General features: G+C 33.4%; 3 protein-coding genes across 4 annotated transcripts in view; 2 read left to right on the top strand and 1 right to left on the bottom strand.

Annotated features, from left to right (window-relative positions):
- LOC115446893 (exosome complex exonuclease RRP44) overlaps positions 1-4,529 on the bottom strand; it is a 22,409-nt gene extending 17,880 nt beyond the window's left edge. Inside the window, exons 1-7 of the mRNA XM_037440584.1 lie at positions 4,296-4,529; positions 3,359-3,687; positions 2,626-2,822; positions 2,009-2,235; positions 1,433-1,712; positions 649-819; positions 203-318 (exon numbers count right to left, since the gene is read on the bottom strand). Coding sequence (XP_037296481.1) covers positions 203-318; positions 649-819; positions 1,433-1,712; positions 2,009-2,235; positions 2,626-2,822; positions 3,359-3,687; positions 4,296-4,349 — 1,374 coding nt within the window. The 5' untranslated portion in view covers positions 4,350-4,529. The remainder of the gene's footprint in view (positions 1-202; positions 319-648; positions 820-1,432; positions 1,713-2,008; positions 2,236-2,625; positions 2,823-3,358; positions 3,688-4,295) is intronic.
- LOC115456418 overlaps positions 1-25,645 on the top strand; it is a 344,631-nt gene that overhangs the window by 58,630 nt on the left and 260,356 nt on the right. The window lies entirely within an intron of this gene.
- LOC115446887 (NPC intracellular cholesterol transporter 1) lies at positions 4,810-13,299 on the top strand. The gene is made up of 2 exons (XM_030173709.2): positions 4,810-5,033; positions 5,742-13,299. The coding sequence occupies exon 2, from the start codon at positions 6,154-6,156 to the stop codon at positions 8,980-8,982; it is 2,829 nt and encodes a 942-aa protein (XP_030029569.1). The 5' UTR covers positions 4,810-5,033; positions 5,742-6,153; the 3' UTR covers positions 8,983-13,299.

A 25,645-nucleotide genomic window follows, 5' to 3' on the forward strand; every position in this document is an offset into this window, starting at 1 on the left:
TTAAAAAATATCGCCTTCAAGAACATAGCATAGGCGTACCCAGTCCAGGTAAAAAGTGAGTCGAGATACAAAAAAACACATAGATTTGTTAATAATTAGATGCCTCAACATTTTGGGGTGCTAAATTCTTATGAGTACAACCTCTATTCCCCACCCCAGGTGTGCCTACGATAGGGACACGAATATCAAAAACAATGCTTACCTCTTCGGGTATCGTCCAGTTATCTGGAGGCAGACAAGACAGCACAGCTTCGCTGAATCGCGCATGAGGTACATCATGTTCTAGAAGGATTACTTCATTCTCCGCGTTCTTGTCACCTTTACGTAAATCAATTAACGTTATTAATTGTTTCAAGTATATTTGCAAACCTAGTTAATGTGTTATTTGTATGGGCGACCCTAGCTCTGAACTTATGGGGGGCAATTTTAAACTTTTGCTCTAGGGGGGACAAAGCAAAAATTTCATATATGTGGTCCTAATACATTAATATATTACACAAAAACGTATATGGAATATAAAGTACTTATGTGGAATCCCCGGGTGCTAGCTCCCCGCCCCCTTCCCCCCGGTGCGCTCGGTGCTGCGTGTATAGTAGTGCGGAGTGAGTAACGTGTATTGTGTGGCAGTTAGTGCGCGAGTGTACCGACCTATGGGTCCGAGCGCGCGCACGAAGTGTCCGAGCGGGTAGCGGCTGTTGCGCGGCCACGAGTCGAGCGCGACGAGGATGCGCTGCGCCGCGAGCGCGTCGCTCTGCCGCGTCTCGATGCGCACGCGCGGGATGCGCTTCTCCGCCGGCGTGAACAGGTGACGCGTCGCGCCTTCACAATCAACAACTCGATCACAGTTTTATCATACAGGTGTGGCATATATGCGTTTGCTGAACTTTAAATTAAAAATAATTTTGAAATGCTGCCAATTGGGAACAATGAACGCTGAATAAAATAAATATGTTAACATATGAATGGAAAGTGACTGCCTCGGTGGCGTAGTTGTATTGCACGTCCGGTACAATAGCGCTCTGAGGTCATGGGTTCGAATCCCGGGTCGGGCAAAGTGATATTTGGGTTTTTCTGCTCAGTATCAGCCCGGAGTCTGGAATTTGTGCCCGATATGGCGATAGGCTCGCCCCCTATCACATCATGGGACGGAACATACTTGGCGAAAAGTGGGTGCCCTAGTTGCGCCTCTGCATACCCCTTCGGGGATAAAAATGCGTGATGTTATGTATGTATGTATGTATGAATGGAAAGAAGGGCATAAACTATAAAGGAATTAAGTAGATGCGAATTTTCTTACAGCAATTGTATTTAAATATTTCTTAGCAAAGAACATTGAAATGACACGGGTTATAGGAGGTTAAATTGCCTGCATCTTCTTTTACACATATGTAATTTACTCATACTTCCATGGTGTTAAGAGAAGAAAAATTACCAGGTAACCGGCTCGGCATCAAAATACCGCAATATTGCCTCCATTTCCTTCTAATAATGCCAACCACTTTCCCTGTGGGAGTGATTTCTTCCTTCGCCTTATCAGCTTTCACCGAGTTTAAAAGAAGGGTCTCCTCCTCCAAAAAATCTCCAGGGTCATCAGCCTTGTCTTCTAAAACAATGTCACTAGGCCTACGCCATTCTTCTTCTGGTAGAAGTTCAATGGCAACTACATCACCATCTACAGCTCTGTTGATACCTATGTGCCCTTGTAGTAGGATCTGGTGAGATTGTTTAAACACATGACTATATTGTTGTATTTCTAACAATAAATCTAATCTTATGTGAATGAAACCTACTATAATAAATAATACATTGTAGCGAAGAAAGCGTTGAAGAAATTTATCTACAACATTGTAAACATTATGAAGCATTCTGGCAAAAAGTAATAAGTTTTAAATAATTTATCTGCACCTGTACCACATCTATCAATGTAATAAACACAACCTTATTGATATACCCTAGATATCATCTTAATCAATGAGAACAAAATGAAAACAATAAATAATTTACTCACAGGCTTATCAAATCCATTGATGTTTGCAGTGCCCTCCAAGAAATTATCGCGGGACGCATGAAAGGTACCCTGATAAAGCTTGCCGTTCCTTATACCTTCGTGTACTTGTGTGGGTGTCAAGTGGGCTGGGTACAGAGCGTCCTTTGAACAACTTTCCGGTATAACATTCTTTGATAACTTATCACTGAGTCCAACAAACCCTGATACATTTTCTATATAATCTTTGACTGTAAATAAATCATACTACAATTAAAATACTTGAGCTCGCTCGTTACTCCTAAGATGTAAATATAGATCAATTCACTTACATTGACAGTTAAACTAAACATGTAAGCTATTTGTAATGATCATAGTTCAGTGTTCATTTGACAAAGGTTAAGCCCATCAGAAAAGCAACCCCGGGAAGGTATTATTTATCCTGTGAATTGAACCCAGAATAACATCAATACTTGCACAGACAATACTAGAATTGATTTATGTATTATGAAATTCGCTGATAAAATTTAATTTCCACTGAATTGTTTAAAAATATAAAAAATAATTAAAAAGTTACATTATTAATAAGTGTAAAAAATCTTGTATTTAAATTGTACAATATTTTAAACAAATTCAAGTACCATTGCAACACACAATGCCTTCATTTTGAGCAATATTTCTGTTTTTTTCATCATCCGTCAGCAACACTATCCTCGGAGACTGTCCAACAACACTGTTTATATTCAAGTGCGTCTCATACCATGCAGAGGCCCGCCGAATAGCCCTGTCGTTTCTATCATTCTGTTTCTCGCCAGGATTTCGTTCAATGTAAGTGTCTCTTAAATAGAATTTAAAAGGGATAAAGTAGCAATAACAACAAATAAGTACTTAATTTCCAAATATACTGAAACAAAAATAATTTTGGGATGCAGTTTTATGAATTAATCTTATAATAAAAATCTTAATCAAACAAAATGTTTTTAGTGGACTTGCAATGAATATTCAGTTACTATTTGGTATTCGGCTTCATGGGCTATTTTTCTCCTATTTAATAAAATATAGAATACATGTTGTAGGCACATAATTGGTAAAATAAGATTTATTAATTTTCTTATAAAATTTTACAAATCATCAAAGTTAAAGAACATAATCAGCTTCCGTCTTATCTATACTATGATATAAAACCGAAGAGTTTGTTTGTATTTATGTTTATATTTGACCAAGGAGGCCTAAAATATTCCCAGAATTACAATCATATTTTTACCCAAGAATGTGATAAACCATTAGAGAAAATTGTATGCACATAATATCATTCAATTAAAAAAAACTGTTATATTCTATAACAGTTTGGATAATAAATATTAAAAAACTCACTTATGGTGTTCATTGACAAATGAATAAAACTTCCTATTCTTATTGCTTATTATTTCTAACAATCTCTGAAACACTGCTGTATTCCTGTGTTTCACTTCCTCCAATACAGTTTGCAGAATTATAACATTTTTCAATGCATCTTCTTCAAGAACATCAATTTGATGTAGAACTACATTTGTGTCCAATATCAAATAGTGAGGGTAGTCAAACAATGCGCAGATGGATGTTGGTTCAGACTCCAAAACTAATTCATCGTCTTTATGAGGGCAAGTGTTGCAAGCGGCAGAACCACACAGTAAATCATCCCGCAAGTAATGTTCCCTCACAATCTGCAAAAATATTGTTTGACACTGAATGCTAGTCCCGTTAGTATGCATGATAATCACATCATGGCAGTCTGCGTTTTTAATTTGTCTCTCAATCAATCACAAATATCAAAATTAATTAACCTACAAGTCACAATTTTTGGGATATTCTAAGGGAGCTGGTGTTTTTTCTGTTCATTCTATCTTTAACATGTTGGTGTATAAAATGGCATAAATTACATGAAATAGTTATTAAGTAGTTTGTACAGTTAGTTCATGGTCCTAAAACAGAAACATAATAGTGAGCAAATTAGAACAACTCTCAAGGATTACAAAACATCAACATAATAGTATTATTGCTTATCATAAATAAAAGTTAAAATTAATTAAAAGTAGAGACCGTGATGTCCCCACTTTTTAGTTACTGAGAACATTTTAAATTCTAAAATGTATGAAAAGATTTGCAGTAGCACAGTTCAACCACCCAATCAAACACTAAACGAAATAGAATATATGTATTCATAACATTCGCTAATGGTAGAAAATACGAAGTAAATAAGAGCAAGTAGGTAATAATAGTACAAGTAAAACTTCGGTCTTAACTTTAAAATAGTTATAAAATATAACCTTACTTTTATTATGTTTCCGCGCTTTGTTTTGGTTAAAAACGTCTTTGTTGTCCACATTTTTGCAACATCTAGGGTTTACACTGAAGTTGTTTTAATAAATTACTATGAAAACTATTCTAATTTCATAATATTAGGCAAAGAAATGTAAGATATATGATAAACTTCACACACGCTGTAAACTACGAAACAAACATTCTTTGGTCATTCATTCCCCTGAGAACTGACAACTGACAAATGAAACAAAGTGCTGCCAACTCTTTTTTTGTCGAACCCGCAAAAAATTACTTCACACTAAAAGTAACACCTGTCACGAATCCACCAGACATCTACTAAAAAAATGGGGCCTAATCCACCTTTTTTAACGATATAATCACAAAGTTGGTAGCACAAGTGCAAAAACTAACGAGTGATACAGGTGAAATAGTGTTGTAGGACATTCGAGAGGTAGTACAATTTTCCCCTACACGACGAAATAATATACATCGGGTCGAAACTTTATGTTACGTACCTATTATTAGGTTAGTTATTTATAATTTTATGGCACTTTCCTTTTTCCCCTTCATAATAACTTAAGATATATTTTATGTGTTTTATCGGGGGTTTTTTATATTATCATTTTCTCCCGACGTTTTACATGTTTTGCCATCACCCTAAAAGTGCTGCTTGGGAGGGCCAAACAAACTACTTAACGTCAGCTTATTGCAGCAAAGTGACATCTGAAGAACTTAAATAAATAACTAAGTAAGTACATATTTTATTTCCTAACTCTGTTCAGCGTCGATTAACAAACGATGATGCGTTTTTTTTTTGTATTGTAAGCAATTTGTAACATTACGAAAAATTATGTTTAGGGTAAGTACTTAGTACCCAATTTCATCCAAGTAAATTATTAGATTATTTTTTTTTATCGTTTTGAATGATAAGACCAGCTAGCCGTTCGCCTAATGGTACCTAAGTAAGCGATACGACCGCCCATAAACAGTAGAAACAACATCCAACACCTTGTATCTTTAAAGTATTGTTTGGTATTCCACTGCGCTTACCATCCTGAGACATGAGATGTTAAGTCTCATTATGTCCAGTAGTTGGCAGCATATCAGAATGGCAGCGGCACGTGGGACGCGGCACCTCGACGTTTACGGCGGCGAAAAAAGTCATTGACCTAAGTTACAATCTAACGATTCTGATTTCCTATCATAATAATATAACTAACAACTAGGTAATGTCAAGTTTTATAACTGTTCATCACGTAGGGATGACGGTCAAGTAGATAATATTGTAATTATAAAAACATTTATCACGTTTTAAAGAAAATACGCCACAACAAACCTTATCATCGTCATTCACATTTTTATAACTCGCAGCTTACCTGATTTAAACGTAATATTTTTAGTAAATGATAAAAGTTGTCATTAATTTACATATTTATATGTGCGTGTATGTACATAGGTTCATCGTCGGAAACTGAAGAACGTTCATCTTGTGGGGAGTCTCCTACGACTCGGACATTATCAAATGATAAAATAAAATTGGATAATTGCCATGCCGCGCCGCGTCGCGCCGCGCTACGTCACAACTTGCAGTCACATCTTTGGGGTGTTAGAGCAAAGATAACATTAGTAGTGGTCGGCGTGCGCTCGCCGCATGTTCATATTGACGATAAAAACACACACTACTCGAAACATCAAGTCGCTTTTGAGTTCGTTTTGCGTATAAAATTTTCAATCTAATATGAATTTCGATGACAGTTCCGCAAATAATATTGCTGTTTTGAAAATAATGATAAATAATAAAATATATTTTTGTGAACAATATTAAATAAACATTAGTGAATACAAAAAGTACAGTGAAATACAATAATATGCCTAAAAAGAAGACCATCAGAACACCGCAGCAATTGTGGGAAGCTGTCTCTTCAAAATCAGTGCATTTTGTGGAAAGGTTGTTTTTCTCGCTTGGTGTTAATGTTGCGAGACATCCATGGAAGACAATAATTGGATCATTGTTGTTTGTGTGTATCAGCACTATTTGTTTACTAAGATTTCATATAGAAAGAAATCCTTTAAACCTGTGGGTGCCTCCGGATTCGGACTATTATTATGACACGAACTGGTACATAAATACATTTGGTACGGGATTCCGTTTTCAAAAGGTGATAGTGACAGCAGACAATGTGCTCGAACCCGATGTGCTACGGACTGTCTACAACATCACCAACGCAATAAACTCCATTACAGTGACTCACGCCAGTGAAACATATTCTTTGTCGGATTTGTGTTACAAAATTCCAGTAGTTAACTTTTTTAGTATGGATACAAATTCTAGATCTGCAACGTCAAACGCTACGAACTCAGTGAACAATACAGGTAGTAGTGGTAGTGACTTTTCGGACCCGACGTTATGGGTCGAGGACGAGTTTTATTGTAGTTTCTTAGAAAGTTTTCAACTTGCTTGTCTCCAACACAATATATTAGACATCTGGAAAAACGATCTTAATGTGATTAGTAATATAAGTAAGGATGATATTTTAACAAAAGTTAATGATGTAAAGACAAATCCTGTAACGGGATTTCCTGTAGATTATGCAAAAACGTTGGGCGGTATCACATATGATACAAAGGGAAACATTATCAGTGCTCGCTCCTTGATGCTAACATGGTTCACTCAAGTGAACATGTCAGAGGTTGATTTAAACGAGGTTGGAAATTTAGTCGGCACGGAAGATTGGGTGTCGGTTCCTTTAGCGTCATGGGAATCTGAATTTTTAAGAATAATGAAATCAATATCTGACAATAAATCGGACATCAAAATATTCTATGAAGCTGGGCGCAGTTTTGCTGATATAAGCGGCGAAGCGATGTTTCACGAATTAGATAAATTATTTTTAGGCATTTTATTAATGTTTTTCTATATACAATTTGCTCTATCACGGTGTAACTGGCTAGAAATTAGATTGACTTTAGGCAGTGTAGGGTTACTCAATGTGGGTCTGGCGTACGTTTCAGCTGTCAGTTGGTGCTCTTTGTTCGGTGCCTCTTTTGGCCCAGTACATTCATCTTTACCATTTCTCCTAATGGGCCTCGGTATAGACGATATGTTTGTAATGAATGCCTGCTGGAAAAATCTTTCAGAGGCTGAATCCAAGAAAAGTTTGCCAGTAAAAGTAGGCCTTATGTTGAAACACGCTGGCGTTTCTATTGTTATTACCTCGTTTACTGACGTAGTGGCTCTACTTATCGGTGCTATTACAATATTACCCTCCTTGAAGTCTTTCTGTATATACGCCGCAGTGGGTGTGTTTTTTATATTCTGTTACTCTGTAACGTTTTATGTTGCTGTTTTTACATTAGATGTAATGAGAATAGAGGCTAAACGCAATGGTATTCTTTTTTGCTACAAGCATACAAAAGAAATTCGAATTTCAACCGAAAAAACGATATTGCAAAAAATGTTTGAATGTTTTTATAAAAATGTTGTTTTCACTATACCAGGGAAAGTATTTACTATTCTATTTACGTGTATCGTTACGGGATTTAGCATTCAAGCTGTATTACGTTTAGAACAAAGATTTGATCCCAAGTGGTTTATTCCAGATGATACATATTACAAACAGTATCTCGATGCTGTCGATCGATATTACCCTGAGGAAGGTCACATGGCTCTAGTATTTTTAGGCGATCTAAATTATACACGTGAATTACCAAATCTACATAATATGATGTCAGAAATAAGCAAAAAATCTTACGTTACTGATGTGGTTGCTTGGGAAGAATATTTTCAAAAATACGTTTTATCAAATTATGGTCGTGATTTAAGAAGCGGTAATATAACAGAAGCGGAATTTAATGGATACTTATCGAGATTTTTGTACAGTCCGGTTGGAGGAAGATTTCAAGTTAATTTTAAGTTTGAAAAAAACTTTCAATGCGGTGAGCCTGCGACGCGAATTCTAGGATCCACTATGAATTTCAATTTTGCAAAATTTAAAGGACCTGAAGAATATATACCGGCAATGAATAAAGTTAAAGATATTGTTAGAGAAACAAATATTACCACCGGTAACCGTTATCACAGCGTCTGGTCAAAAGTTTTCGGTAATTGGGTAACTGATGAGATCATAGCCGTTGAAGTAGAGAGAAATATAGAATTAGCCTTAGTGTGTGTAATGGTCTGTACAGTGATATTGATAACGAACCTACAAATGTGCTTGTGGATATTTATTTGTGTAGCGCTAACTATCCTCAATGTGTTAGGTTGGATGCAGCGATGGGGCATGACTGTAGATATAGTATGTTGTATTGGCTTAGAACTTGCTATAGGATTATGTGTAGACTACGCAGCCCATGTCGGCCATACATTTTTAACTGTTACAGAAGGTTCTCGTAATGACAGAGCTTTTAAAACAGTTACCTCGATAGGTACAGCCGTTTTACTGGGAGGTGGGTCTACGCTTCTCTCATTATCTCTTCTTAGTATGTCGAAAGCATACACTTTCCAATCATTCTTTAAAATTTTCCTTCTCGTAATATTGTTCGGTCTATTTAACGGATTAATATTCTTGCCAGTTGTTTTGTCATTGATAGGGCCAAGCGCGTATAATTCAAATGAAAAAGATAAGGACACTATAATAGAAACAGCAGAACTTAATGGGAAACATGAATTCAATACAAAGCAGATAGATGACGGATGAGGCAAGTTAATACCATGACATGGTACATTACAGTATATTCACCGTAAAGTGCTTTAACTATATTTATATGCCTAATTGATTATTTAAGCATGAATAAATATATCTCCTACTATTTAATAAGTTTAGAATATTTTCAAGATTATTAATAATATTCTATATTTTGAAAAAGTGTACATACTGTATACATATATAATATGAAAGTGCTGTTACGTCATGATTACATAAGGTTAGGTATTATAATACATATTTAGAGTTTTGTGATAGATAATAAAATTGCCTTATCACTTTACGATTGCATAAAATTGGGTTTCAATCACGCTACTCATTTATGAAATAGTGTAATTAAATGAATTGTTATTAGGTCAATTAGTGTATTATATTGGAATGTATTATTCATTTATATTTTTACTATAGTTGAATATCTTAGACTACGAGTCCGAGTAATCTAAATGAAGTAAGAACTAGTGGATAGTGTTTTATCACATACTTAATAATTCTTCACGATCTTTATTTTTAATCATCCAAATAAAAAATGTATCCCATCCACTTTTTGAAAGGTCACCCGGCTAAATCGAGAGAGGAAGTATATAATTTATATCCGTTATTCAGAGCGTTGTATTATAAATTCTATTTATAGTTGTGATTTTCGCACAGATAGGACTTTTTTGGTGCAATAGTTTAAAAAAAACATTATCAATCTTTTATTTAAAGGTCAAAGATGTTAATCATAAAGTTGATTCATAATAAATCACATGAATTAAACATAAACATAGCTTTTAAACCAGACTGCATCGAACAACATAGCAGGTACACTATTCGAATCATATTGACGCAGGAACTAATATTAAGAGGTTTGTTATTTTTATGTTGGAATTATCTAGTGATAATTCCAATAAATATAGTTATTTGCTCAGAAATTTATAAACTTAGTCCATGAATTATCACATTGGTAAAAATATATATAAACGCAATACATTTACTTACAGAACAATCTGATGAGATCTTTTACTGGCAGTCTGATTTTGTCTACTGACAGTCCAATACAGTCAATCATCTAAAAAATACTTTTAGACATATAAGATATACTGTGTACTGTTTTATAAACAAATAAATCTATTAATGTACTAATCTCATCAAAATAATTTATGTTATGATTAACCTGTTTGTTCATTTTGTTCTACATTTACGTTTTTGTAAATAAATAAGCATTTATCACATAACTGTATATTATATTGGTCGTTTATGAGTAATATCACATCTAGCTTTAATAAATGTAAATAAATTCCTATATTATCATAAATGACATAGCATTGGTTATTAATTTTCAAGGTACCACTAGATATTAAGTATATTCGTGTTTTCGCGCAGTTTCTCAAAATTATACATATTATATTCTATCAGAAGGAAATTATAACATTTCAAGTTTGATTTGAGAATTGATTGATTATGATTTGAACCTGTTTATTACGGCGCTTCGATTTATTGAAAATTTTAATTTACCAAATTAAGGCGCTCCAATTAAGGCACGCTAATTGTATTTTATGTGGGTTTTAGAAGCTATCTAATCGAAATTTCTAACTCATAGATAAAAAGAAATTAAACATCATATAACTACAATATGTTATCTTTACTTTGGTTGTTATTTTTTTTTATAATGTAGATATTGTTTATTCATTTCATAATGAAATTTCTACTAAAATTGATTGATTGTCACTAAAAATTTCATGCATCTGTTTATAAAGTAGGTAGGTATACATTATTTTGATTGCAAGCAACACTATTAGATACACATTTCAATAAAGAAGATTTTGGTCGTTTAAAATTTTCAAACAGACCCAAATTGTTTTTTTTGAATAAATTATTTGTATATTTCCGCCCGTTACTCATGCGCCATAAAATAAATTTAACGAATACATAAGCCCGTTGGCTCGTGGGAGAGTCTTAAGTTATATATAATTTCGAGGAACAAAATGAATTCACGGATGTAATAATAATAAAAATAAGTTTGTAGCAAATGTTAATCTAAAAATAAAGTTAGATATATATGTTTGATATATATCTACTAAACTGGATTGACTCAATGATACATTATCTGTAGCTAAATAAATTCAGAGTTACTTGTCCTCAGAATTTATTAATCTTTAATTTAATTTATCTTTAGTTTATCTAATGAGTTTTTGCGAGTTTTCATTGATGCTTTCCGGTGCCTAATTTGTCCTAAGTCCCGAGTCCGACATAACCTACTCGTCCGTATTCCTTACGTATTATGGTCGTTATATGCTCAGCGCCAAAAGAATGTATTGACAGGAACACATTTCAAATTAATTGAATTGTAAAATGTACCTAACATATTAGGTCTTTATCCACGAACACATTCATTTGAGGCTGACTGTACCCATATTGTTGTACAGTTGTGCTGTCGAGGTGCTATTTAGAAAATGGCCCCTGTCCCGCCTGATAAGCCAAAAATTTTATGATATATACATATTATGCAATCTTCCAATAACTCGTACTTGAATATTAATAAATATAATTGTCAACTTAGGTACTTAAGAATACATACTTATGTTTAAAATTCAAAAATGTATGTATTTTTATAAAAAAGGAAATGTCTTCTAACGGTAGAATTTTGCAAAGTTGTAAGATAAAGCGAAGCATAATGTTATAAGTGATGAGTACAGTAAATTGTGTTCATTTAAGTATAATGCAAACAAAATATGATGTTATTCATTGTTTTTAACAAAACAAATTCTGGTTTTGAAGTTATGCGAGCTTTTAAGGCTCTTATCATACTGGCAAATTGCGAATGAATCGACAGCGGAGCGGACGCGTAGCGAACTCACTGCGACTTCGCAGCGAACACGTCGCGGGTGCAGATGCGTTTCACAGACGTCATTTTGGATACTCATACAACAATCCTTTTTTCCGAAGTATAACAACTCATAAAAATAAATACTGACATTCGCATCTTGGAGCAAAATTTTCGTTCGTTTGCAAAATATCACTTGATAATCAGTTTTTATTTGTTTGTAAAAGAAAACATAGTAAACATTGTCTTCCAGTAAATTCGTTACAAATTTTCTTGAAAGATTTCGCGTTAATTTTAACTGACTTAGAATGAATAAAGTTAACAGCACTGTTTCCTCGTCGGAATCCATTCTGTTGGTGACTGGCCAAATCGCGGTATGTGCGCACAGCGTGTTCGCTGCGCATTCGCTGTACTTCCACTACGCATCCGTGGCGTGTTTATTACGAATTCGCTATGTCTTCTCTCCGCAATGAAATTGATCCCAATCCGCCAGTGTGGTAGGTCTCTAAGGTGGGGGTGTCAAAGGTGTGGGCTCTCTTATTATTAAGTATATTTGTTTAAAATAGGCTTACCATTTTATACTTATAAATACCGCGTCGAAATTTAGAGCAAGTTTTATTTTATACAGTGTAACAATAACAGCAAAAGTAAAATCCATAAAAAATGCCACATCACAAACAGCATAATTTTGTAAAAAACAATAATAACTTTGACCGCTGATCTCAATGATATAACTGTCCGTTAGTAAACTGATCAAATTAAAACCAATCCACTTATATCACTTGTATTCATGTTTATTTTATTGATTTCATAATGTAAATTAATATTTGATATTTAAAATTTATAAATAAAACAAATGGCGTCAAAGAAAATACATTAATGGCCAGTATAATGTAGACTTAGATTTACTTTTAAATTGTCAAAATGAATATATTACACAAGAAGCTTAGGTGTAAGCTTCTTGATGCTGTACCTCATGGAATTGCAAATTAGTCCATATAATATGGGACAGTTATAGATTTGTCTGGATTGCCCGATATTAAAATCCCTCTTATGATCCATATTTTTGATTGTATCAGATCCACCGCATGGAAAAATCACTTGACCGCTGAGAAATACATACATATATACCTCCATTTTACGAATAAGTAAACATATAATCAGGTGATAAATTATTATAGTCTACTCGTTATGCCTCATTTAGACTATTGGCGAATAATTCGCACCAATAACTTTGCGAATATTTTTTGCACGAATACGACTATGAATTATGAGTGAATACACCCGAATAAGCTGTTTACCCACTCGTGTTCGTGACTATTCGTCTGTACTCGACAAATGCCAGCTGTTAATTCTTATCAGATCGGTTTATTCCAATGTAAATATTATATTAAGCTGTGTCTATTGTAACTAACGCGTGATAATAAAACTGTCAATTACTAGAAGTCAGTGATATTATTAAGTATATTGTTGCGTTAAAAATACCTCAAAATAAAGTATGAAATTTATTACAGTTTTTCATTACCCTCCCGTTTGTTGACAAAATATTTCATCATTGACCATATTTTCCTAATTCCTAATTGTTCACAATGAGCCAGTACTCCACCAGTTATGATTAAAAATAGGCGTTATAAGAAAGATATTTATTCATATACGACGAAAAACTCTCAAGTAAGTACAAAAAAACATTATAGTACAAGATCCCTAGTACACTTCTCATCGTTTATTACTATCAAGCTGATTTTTCGTGAGTAGCTTCCTTTTGACTAGACGCCCAAGTTTTTCCTTACAGTAATGTTGGTAAATGGTAGCTTAATAGGGGTAGCAAAGATAAAATATGTTAATTTGGCGAATTGTAAAAATTTATTACTAACCGAATTTTTCTTTGTTAACTATCGAGATAATTATCTAAATAACGTGAAAAAATATTTCTCCTACAAAATATAAGGTTTGGTTAGGGAGTCCCCTCTCTCAAACATGTATCATAAACAAGGTCATGAAAAATAATTACCTACGAGCAATTTTTTTTTATTGGTTAGCTAACATTTACATAGCTTACCTACCACTCACATTGTCCTACAAATTGCGTGGTATGTCATCTTGGTCCTTCGCTCAAAAGTTGTCAATATCGCAGGACTTTTTTTTTATTAGTAACTGTAGGACAAAGCTAACACATGATAGGTTAATGTATTTGTAGTCCAAATAAAACAATGTCCTACAAAAAAAAGTTATGTTGTATTAGTCCTACAAGATTAGTCATTTTTGGGTATACAAAATGAAACGATTGAAAATTGAACTTACATTAAATTAATTCTTAGTAAAATATAGTTATATAAGAATATAAATTTAAATCATAAAGAAATTAAGTACATAAATTATTTTTCTATGCAATATAAAATGTATTGAATGGCAATTGATAATTTAATTTACAGGCATTCTCGAAAACCATCGAGCATTTCCGAACATAACCGAACTCTCCGACTGTTAATGGAGTAAATTGATAACACGTGAAAAATTTTACTATTTTGCAAAATATATTTATAAATATATAAATTTTTATCTATTTTCAAATATCCTTTCTATAATTATTATTCAAAGAATACAGCAAAACTTATAAGATTAATATTACTCCTTTTTTCCAGATAATTACGTAAAAATATGAACTTACAAAATTATTTATTATTTACTTAAAAAAATAAATAATAATCAATGGACTTAAGTACCTTTCATAAGACAAATATTTAGATTTTACTCTTAATTGCTTGTAACAAGAGGAATGATAACCTATTATTTAATCATTCCAATTTTCAGGCAATACAAATGATAGCTAACCATTGAAAACAAAAATTGCTGGTTAGTAATTATTTTTCATCGCCTTGTTTATGATACATGTTGGAGAGAGGGGACTCCCTAACCAAACCTTATATTTTGTAGGACAAATATTATTTCACGTTATTTAGATAATTATCTCGATAATTAACAATGAAAAATTCGGTTAGTAATATTTTATTTTAATTCGTCAAATCAATATATTTCATCCCTATTATCTTAGTTATAAACCACAATCGAGAATTTTCGTACAAGAATTTGTTGGCGTCTCATTGCACGGGCCTAATGCCAACAGCAGATAAAAGTAATTATACTGTGTTTAATTTGCTACGCTAGCCACTTTTAGATTAAATTATATACATGTTGAGTTTTCCTAACTTGGACTTACATTATCGCTATAATATAATATTTAAATTATTTGAATTGTAGTGTTAAGTCTGCTGGAAAACCTAATAAATAAATACATCCGGTAAGGTTTACTGTATAATTTTAATTACATTCGCGCATTAATTCCCTTATGTAATTGTCATGTATCAATATTTTCTCATAGTACAAATATCTTTAGTGCGGTGGAGTCGCGAGAAAAAGTAAATAAAAAATTATTATTGTGTAAGTTATTTGCATGGAACAAAATATATATTATAATATTATCCTGCTTGTACATGGTATATTTTGGGGATGGCCATAGTCCCTACCAATCTACAAATAGTAAATTAGAAACCAATGTTTGATTTTAGCCGTATATACCTATCTAATTAGGATGTGAATTATTGTTAACGTCCTATCAATATATTCAAGGCCCCGAACGCAAAGATAATGCATATCTGGTAGAATTCGTTGACCTATGCCTATCAATATAATGATTTCATATCACTGAGGTTACGGGGCCCTTAGAAAGAATATTCTCGTATTTATTTCCAAAGCTTGTCGTGTTGTTTGCATTATTTTTCATACTATAATTTATTATTTAATTAAATTTTTAAATACCTCCAACGATTACTATTACATGATGCTGACTACATTAAGATTTTTTTTCGTGGAAATCATGACCTTGTAAGTACTTTTGTATACCCGAAACTAATATTTGCGAATTATACATAAATTTTGTGTCATGTTTTCCAAAAAGTGTACACAATAGACCTAGAAATAAAATGGCCTACGTAGTATATGTTTCTGAGCATGGAAAACCAGTTTATGTACGATATATCGCATGCTCAAAACAGACTGAACGACAGAGGCGAAAGGTGAAATTTTCCAGAAGGGAACCCGACACAACATATAGGTACTAATATTCATAAAGGCAGCCTGTAAATGGTTTTACTGGTAATTAGATTCCAGAGAATTTCTGCATAAAGCGAAGCCGGCAGGAATCGTGTTATATGGACCCTTCGCCATTGCTGAACGATCACAGTTTCGATCAGAAATGAGTTAAGCATACAAAGAGATCGTGGAACGGACTGCCGAGACGAATGCAAGCAGGTTCAAATTCCAAGGGCACACACCTCTAAATTTTCTAAAAACAAAATATTTGATTGTTTGTGAATTATCGCTTGTTTTAACGGTGAAGCAAAACATCGTGAGGAAACCTGCATACATGAGAAATTCTCTACAGGAATTTTCGAGGGTGTGTGAAGGCTACCAATCCGCAGTAGGCCAGCGTGGTGGACTAAGGCCTAATCCCTCTCAGTAGTAGAGGAGGCCCGCGCCTAACAGTGGGACAGTATATAATACAGGGCTGATATTATTATATTATTATACAAAGAGATTTGTCTTAACATTATCAATCTTCTTATCTCACATTTTTTCGATACCTCAGTTCTACACAATACATCGGTATTTTCACTTTTCACACCCTGTAAGAAGTCAGTGATTTCATCATCATCATCATCCTACAGCTGTCCACTGCTGAACATAGGCCTCCCCTAAAGCGCGCCACGCTATTCGGTCCTCCGCTCTCCTCATCCTGCGTCCACCGGCGATCTTACGAATATCGTAGTCAGTGACTTATCTATATCATTATGTTTCCGATGCTGTTAATTAAAAGAAAAGTAAAGTATTTTAAATTTGAGTTTAAATTTGAATTAAAAATGTTTTTATATATTAAAATTTTAACTTTAAACTGTGTTAAAAGGCAATAAATTACTTTTAACAAAACATTGAGAAGCTAGAAAAAAATAAATATTAAAAGGTTACGACATAATGGCATCAATTATTTGATACAATCCCATATTTTGATTGACAGTGGCGGCCCTAAACGACGCTAGGCCTCAGGAGGAAGCAAAAAGAAACAGACGCGAGGCCCCGGGCAGAGTAAAAAACGTTCCCCTGCTTTTACATTTTCGTTGGTAAGATCGTAAAAAAAAGGTCCTGCGAGGCACCGCGCGAGACCCCAGGCGGTTGCCCGCTTCGCCTCCCCCAAAGGCCGCCTCTGTTGATTCAAACATACGTAACATTAGCACCCTATAAAACAAGTACCTACTCTCATAAATTTAAACATAATGAAGCACACTTAATTCACTATTATATTGTTAAAGGTAGTAAGTAACATTATAATTTGTTTGTTACGAGTCAGTTATTATCTTGTTATCACTGGATTAAGTAAATAAAATTATTCATAACTAGAACATCGTATTTAATAGGTATCGTAAAAATGTAACTCGGACATGTTTACGCGTTTGATAATTATTTGCTTCTAATAGAATGTTCACTTATTTGTATCGTGGGATTTTGTAGCCCACATCGACAAATCAATGAAACAAAAATTAAATAATAACACACACACCATCACTCATTTATCCCCGAAGGGGTATGCAGAGGTGCAACCAGAGTACCTACTTTTCGCCGAGTGCACTCCGTCCCCGGATGTGATAAGGGGCGAGCCTACCGCCATATCGGGCACAAATTCCAGACTCCGGGCTGTTATATAGCAGAAAAACCCAAATATCACTGCCCGACCCGTGACTCGAATCCAGGACCTCAGAGCGCTGTCGTACCGCGCATGCAGTACAACTACGCCACCGAGGCATTCAATAATTAATACTACCTTATACCCATGTATTTAACTTTTTTAAAACTTAATTTAATGTTATGTCGCTTAGTTTTTGTATAACGCCATAGGACAAATATAGAATTTACACCGATTATTCGTGCCGCCATTTTTGCAGTCCAAAACACACCAGTAATATTGATTTCTTATGTTTACGCGAATGTTAGACATTCCAAAAATGGTTCTCAAAAATGGTTAGTGTTATGAAAAAATGTGTAAGGACAATTTTTTAGATAATTGCATGATCTACAATTTTTGTCTGACATATTTTTTCATAAAACTTACCGTTTCGCTGAAAAATTCGAAAAACACATTTTTGCAACCTTTGACCTTGAATATTTTTTTTGCAGACATGGGATCGATGGGGACTTTTCACAATTTTCATAATAATGGTGTTCCTAACATCTATGTAAATTTTCAGCTTTCTGGGAATTAATGCAAGGTTACCCCTATTTTTGGGCTAAATTGACCGGACTATTACTATACTCCCCACCAAGCATTTCGCACATAGCGAATGGGATATGTAATAGGTACTAAATATAGAGCCACGTTATAAACATATCTTACGACGGCATAAATGTGCTGGACTTCTCGCATTATACCACTACCTCACTTTACTTATAGTCTCAAAGAAAAACCAACATAAAGCGACAGGTTCTGTTGCGTTTCGCATAGGGAGTAAGATTTTCATAAGCGTACATCCTTTTCCCAATTTCTAAACCTTGCGTTTATGCGTGGGCACGCAATGGATAAATTGGATAGAAGTCATTTAACATTAGAAAACCTTTTTGTTCGTTAGCTAGCTTATGCTATAAAAAAATGTCTTATGTGAACAACGGAAATTCTACATATACTTAGGTACGGTTATTGTCGTCCACGACGTTCGCTGTTCGTGGAATCTTTCCGACACAGTAAAGAACTATTGGAAACATGCCTCATTATCTGGGAACTGATATACCTATGGTATAAGTATACATATTGCTAACTTTATGTTATACAAACTTGTAATTTTGGGTTCTGGAATTTCGACGAAGGTAAACGCCAACTAAATAAAATATTAATTGTTTGAGTTAATGCCCTAAGTCATAGAAAGGACACGAATTGTTTACAATATAAATATGCGATTAATGATTAATACAATGTAGCTCAGCCTTAGTATATTATAATAAATATATATAGTAACATTTACATTAAATAATATTATTACAGGCATGCAGATAAAATCGAAATATGTTATGAGGCGGAATTATCAGCACGTGACCTAGTGACTGGGATTTTAGGCAAAGAACTTTATTCAACGGGTATTGGTAATGCTTCTTTATTCATTAATCACGCATTTATACGTTGGCATGTAATCTCTATGAACTGATAACATCCAAACAAATAGGCCTAAGCTGGGCCTCAATTTAGATATCACGCACTAGTAAGAAATTTGTTGAAACATTGTGCGACGAAGCGTTTCCAGACAGATATAATGTTTAACTTTTTTATTAAAGTCTAACAAATCTATATCCTTATTCATTCTGTACTTCTATGTTTATGCATCGATGTACGTTTTGGCACTCAACATGCCATACTTTAGTAGGTAACAACGTTTTATTCATAGGCACTTTTATCACAATATTATGGTAAAACTTCAGATTTTCCAATATCGAGCGCATTGGCGTCTGCTTATTGTTTAATTTTTTACTTAAAATCACTAAGACTCCTTATTTTTCATACATAATTGTAATTACTTGCCGATTATTCAAACGAATGTTCTATCTAACACGCTTTTTCTGCATGATTCACCTATGCTTAACGCGCGTATTGTATAGAAATGATTAATTCAATTGATAATGTTGTTTACAATGCGGTCACTAATCTAGGAGCTGTAAGGCTTGACTTGTAAGAAATTATGAATACTTATAATAGGAATAGCGCCCGATATTAGAGAATTGGTCGCATAAACTATTGTTACTATTAGATACCTACTTTTTTGTATAATAGTATTTATAAGTTAACAGATTTAATCTTAAACAGAAATCTTTATCATTCTCATTAATAGCTTATTATCGCTTTTCTTAAAAGCATTAGATTGCCATCATGTTCATCACAAATATTTCGTGTATATGTAAATAGATGCACTTAAAAATTGTTATTTGATCTTAATGATAAAAGAATGATTCATGCAATTTATGATAATTTGGTCTGCAAATTGGTCACCATTTCCTTTTGACGTCGGTTATTATCATACAGTATATATAATAAGGCCATTGCGACGTTCAGTTTCCAATTAGTTGAGTTGTTACCTTTAGCGACCATATTTATAATGTGTCCTCGATATAGTATTGTTGTGAAACAAAATATAAAACAACGCACTCCAGTCATAAATTATGATTAATAAGGGGCATGGTGCATTATGCATAAACAGCTAAAGTATTAGATAACGACCACTCATTTCAGTTTGATGACCACTATTGTGTTAGATTGCGAAATTTACTTAAACAATAAAAATAAAGTAATAAAATAACTTATATGGAAATAAAATATGTTTTATTATTCTCTTTAACTGTAACATAAATAATAATTATAAATACGAATGGTATCTTATTTTACTTAATAATTACTTAATCACCTGGTCATTTTTTTTTTATTAAATATTTAAAACCAATGATAAAAAATTATACCGTCTTCAAAAAATACTAAAACCCAAGTAATAATTTAAGATTACCGAATTAGTCACCGACTTCAAAATTGGTAACCAATATATAGGAAATGTTAAAAATGTATTTTTTTGGTTTTTGTGATTTTTGAAGGCGGTATAATTTTTTGTTAAAACGTTTTTAATTTTGCTTTTCTGTGTTTGTAAAAAGTAGTCTGCCCGATGGGGTAGTCGTGTTGCGCACGGTACGACTATCGCGCTGACATGTTACGCCTCTGCCTACGCCTGAAAGGGGGAAAATATATTATGCTGTATAAGTGTACATAAGTATGTAAAAAGTATACTCAATCAAACCCAACGCAAAAAACGAGAACAAGAAAGCAAAACTCGCAAATTTTATTTACTTGGAGGATAATTATTCTAGTTATTTTAATTTGAAAATCAAACTACTGCAGCGTTGTGAAAAATCTATGGGACTAATCTAGAAGTACTTATATTCTTAGAATAAAAAACGAATTCTCCAAATCGGTTCATAAATGACGGAGTTCTGTCTTCTGGCGGTGTAACAAATATAAAAAATAATACACATCGAAGTAAAATACGGTTAAAATACTTGTCAGGAATCTCGTGGTTGATAGTAATCAACCACGCGTGGTGTATGTGTACCTACTCACGCAACTTATTTTAAATTGCGGTTATTATTTTTAAGCGTTTCATTCCTCAACAGGAATACTTATGGATCACTTTTGTCCATCTGTCTGTCATTCAAGGCACTTTTTCTGAAATTTATATCAAATACTCGGGACTACGGTCTTCAGCTGTGAAAAAATCAGTTGTAAATCAACGCGATCAAAGAATATGACCGTTTATATCGCATATTATAATAAATAAATAAATAAAACAAATATTATCGTAAATATTTCGATTTAACAAGGCAATCAAAACCTATAGGGTACTTCTTGTACCACAATAAGTCCTTAAATTAGAACGTCACTTATTTCAAAAAGACGCATAAGCCCCCGTATGCAGCATAGGGCTCATAGCTATATATATCAGTTAGCGACTACTTATTTATGACCGAATGAGATAAAGTTATATCAAGGAAAAACGTGGTCGTTAACTAAATATTTGCATACTTAAGGCTTTTACAACTTCAAATACCTATACAACTTTATATAACCTTAAATAAAATATTCTGAACATACTAAGGAAAACAAAAAGAAGATGTAAGCCAGACAGACCACAGGGTCGCTTTGTGACGCACTAATAATAAGAATATTATGCGTACTTTGTACACATGTACATTGTATAGGAGAAGAAAATATGCTAATATAACAACAACTTTTTAATTTTACAAAAACTGTAATAATTACAATGAACAAGACAATTTTATTTATTAATTTAAATTCAGACATTGACGAATGTTACTTCGCTCGGGGAATTGTAGTTTTTTATTTTCTTTGACATGGTTGATTCCAACAAGATGCCATTAAAAAAATCGTAGAATATGTTATTATATTTATTGAGTGTGCTGTTTTCTCATGGTAATGCCCCTGCTCATCGTTCGGAAGTAACGTTGAAGAAAATCAGTTATGCCGACTTCGATATCATTGACCATCTACCATATTCTCTGGACTCCACCCCTAGGGATTTTCACTTATTCCCAAAATTAAAGAGGCATCTACGTTATACAACATTTTAGGAAGACGACGCAGTTATGGCTGTGTGAAATGAATTTTTTGATAGTCAAGAAAACGATATTATTGCCGTAGGTATATGTAAGTTAGAAAAGCAATATTCTAAATGTATTAATTTAGAGGAAGATTATATCGAATCCAATACAATATTCTGTTACTTTAAGAGTGATTACAAGAACTTTTTGAATCACCCTCATTTTTTTTGTTCTTTTACTACGTATTCACTGCCATTCTCTGTCAAACGTAAATTTAGGGTTATTTTTTTATTTTAGGTCGAACGGTTTGTAAGTCATTATTGCATATACTAAGCAATAACTATTTAAATTAGGTTTTTATTTTGAAAAGAAAGCTATTATCTTCTATATATATAAAAATGAATTGCTGTTCGTTAGTCTCGCTAAAACTCGAGAACGGCTGAACGGATTTATCTTATCTTGGTCTTGAATTATTCGTGGAGGTCTAGGGAAGGTTTAAAAGGTGAGAAAAATTCGAATAATTGCCGGGAAAATCCTCAAAACAGCATTTTTCTATTTCCCATACAAACGTTTTATAACTAATACGTAGAGTCAATTTCAGCTTTATTGCTATTGTATAAAGTTCACTGTTGTCTAAGCAATGTAGGTGTGTTCCTAACATCAAAGCAGTGTGCGTTGGAGCACAGAATATAATAATGTAATGTCGCGTTCTGAAACTCAACAAAAGTGATATCGCGGACCCGACTAAATTGAACAGTCACAAAATTTAATATATCATTAGTTATTTGGTTGGCTTCACGATATTATTTCTTTTGTTTTACTTTGAAATGCATGTTTTCGTTATGGACAATTTTTGAGCTACTTTTGCATATCTATACTTATAATAAATCTGTAGAGAGGTCAATTCTGTACATGAAATATATTTCCAAAATAACTGGGGTGATTAGGGATCGATACTGATGCCAAAATGCAATTATTAAAATTTTTGTCTGTCTGTATAACGGTTATAGAAACAAAAACTACTCGACGGATTTTAACTTAACTTGGTACAATTATTTTTCATACTCCTGAGCTGGTTATAGTATACTTTTCATCACGCTACAATTAATAGGAGCATAGCAGTGATGGAAAATGTTGGGAAAACGGGAGAAGTTACTCCATTTTTAAGCTTCCGTCATTTCGTGTGCAACCTTAATGGTTAAAAGTTCCTTCGATTTCACCAGGATCCCATCATCAGACCTTGACCGGACAATCGGACCACCTGCATACCACCATAAATTAAAAAAACATCCCGACAAATTGAGCACCTTCTCCATTTTTGAAACCCGAAATCCACGCGGGCGAAGCTGCGGGCGGAAGCTAGTCCGTAATAAAAGTAATTTATTCAGGCACATGGTTGCTGACTGGGGGTGGTCGCAAAATTGGCGCATGATCCTACGTTCCTAAAGTAACCTATCTATGCCATAAATAGCAAGATAATATTATTGGTGAATGTGTCAGTTTTTAGAAAAAAAATATTAAGTATATTACGAATAGTGGCTGTGCGACGAATTTGTGATCCTTCTGTCACGTATCTAGCTATTACAGCATGGTATTATATCTGAATCTGAATCGTTGCGCCCCTATAGTAACCCTGAAATGTCAAAACTGAAATTTATGAATGCAGACACAAATTGATTTTTAGGGTAAGATTATGTAATATAAACTTCTCGTCAAGAATAAAGTGAGCCCCTAAACTTTCACCATTAACTACCAAAAGAAATATTATATTTAATAATTTTCACAGCTTTACATACTGATCTAACGGGCTGATACTTGATGTATATACCGGTTTATAGGGGACTGTCCCCTGCGAGACATAGCCCCTTTACGTCGCTGTTATTTTTATAAATAATATCTAATTTCACAGATTAAAAAATGATGATGATCTCATTGTGAAACCAATAACCAATTACACTTTTCTACTACTTAAGTAATAATAAATCTTCTAGATTCTTAATTTACATAATATTACGATATGCAGTGGCGGCCCTAAACGTCGCGAGGTCCCAGGCGGAAGCAAAAAGAACAGACGCGAGGCCCCGGGTAGAGTAATAAAACGTTCCCCTATTTTAACAGTTTCGTCGGTAAGACCGTAAAAAAAATGTCCTGTGAGGCACCGCGCGAGGCCTCAGTAAGCGCGAGGCCCCGGGCGGTTGCCCGGTTCGCCTCCCTCAAAGGCCACCTCTGACGACATAATTATACCTAATGTTACCGTGATACATTATTTTTGCATATATAATAATAAAATTAAGATAAAATCTAACCTAAGATGTGTATGGAAACATGTATTTTGCAAATGAATTTTTAAATCGGTTATCAGCATATTTTGATATCTTATCAAGTGTAAAATAAAAAAGGTGTATGCTAAATTACATTTGTTGATTATACAGTAGAGGATTTAATTTAAAACCCCTTCCCGAATAAATGGCTTTCAGCATTTGTTTTATATACAAAGACCTCCATAAAAATAATTGGTAGATCTTTTTAAACCGACTGCAAAGGCAGAAGGTTTATCTATTCGTCGTAATTTTTTAAATGTTTATTCAGAAGTATTTTTTGTCCCCATGGTCCGATTTAAATGTTTCTTTTGTTTAATAAATTTGTTTTTGTAGAGATTGGGAGTAGCAGTACATTGGTATAGGACTTTGAACTTCGAAGATGCAGAGAGGAACTCTTCAAAATCAAAAAGGATTACGATGAATCCTTTTATGTTAATTTCAGTTAGACGTATTTTACAAATAACAACAAAACAAAAACTAAAAAAAATCACAAAATCAACTCCAAAAACCACTACAATCCATAAGATAATTTAACTTTACACGCACGCGCATTATAACCTCCTTTCCAATACGTGTGTTACGTTCATAAGTATGTACATTAAATATGTTTTTGGATTCGGTGCCTAATTTAAATTGCCAACTAAGCTACGTAACAAACAAATATACAAAAATAATGTTCAAAGATTTTAAACTACCAAATATTCCTTATTAAATTGCTTATCTGCTTGTTGTTGTTATTGTTGGTTGCGAAATGAAGTGATTTGTGTACTTTAGTAGGACATGCACGGAATAAAAAATTGTTGAAATCTAAATCTAGTTTTATATTCAGTCTTATATTTAGAATATACTGCACTTATGATGCAGCCAATTGTTTACTGGTATGTAATAATATATTCATGCTGTGACAGCCTGTAATTAAAACTGCACTGCAGCAATTATTTACTGTAATGTTACAAATAGTTATGTATGGTGTATGTTTTGTTGGTTGTCCAAATAAATACATTTTTAGAGCATTTTTATAATGAAATAATGCAATAATATTTATATTGTAAAATATTATATCGAACCATAGTAAAGACAACATTTACACACTTAAATATTGTTTATTATTTTTTCTAAATGTGTTAATAATTTCGGAAAAATCGTTTCTAAAATACGGTTAGCACGCCGTTTTATAGTTAAGAGCCTGTTTCACATGTTCCTAGTAAATTAGCTTATGTAGATAGTACTCATGTTATGATTACCATTTATTTAGTAGCGTATATTAGAGTGACTTTTGTTTTTGTTCGGCTTATACATTTATGTGAGTAGCATTGACTCAGAAATGTGAAACAGGCTGTAA

Source organism: Manduca sexta, chromosome 20 (assembly GCF_014839805.1).
Source record: "Manduca sexta isolate Smith_Timp_Sample1 chromosome 20, JHU_Msex_v1.0, whole genome shotgun sequence".
In the NCBI taxonomy this organism is placed as follows: Eukaryota; Metazoa; Arthropoda; class Insecta; order Lepidoptera; family Sphingidae; genus Manduca; species Manduca sexta.

Excerpts from the sequence above, each read along its gene's own strand:
- LOC115446887 (XM_030173709.2), top strand. The coding sequence starts at position 6,154 with ATGCCTAAAAAGAAGACCATCAGAACACCGCAGCAATTGTGGGAAGCT.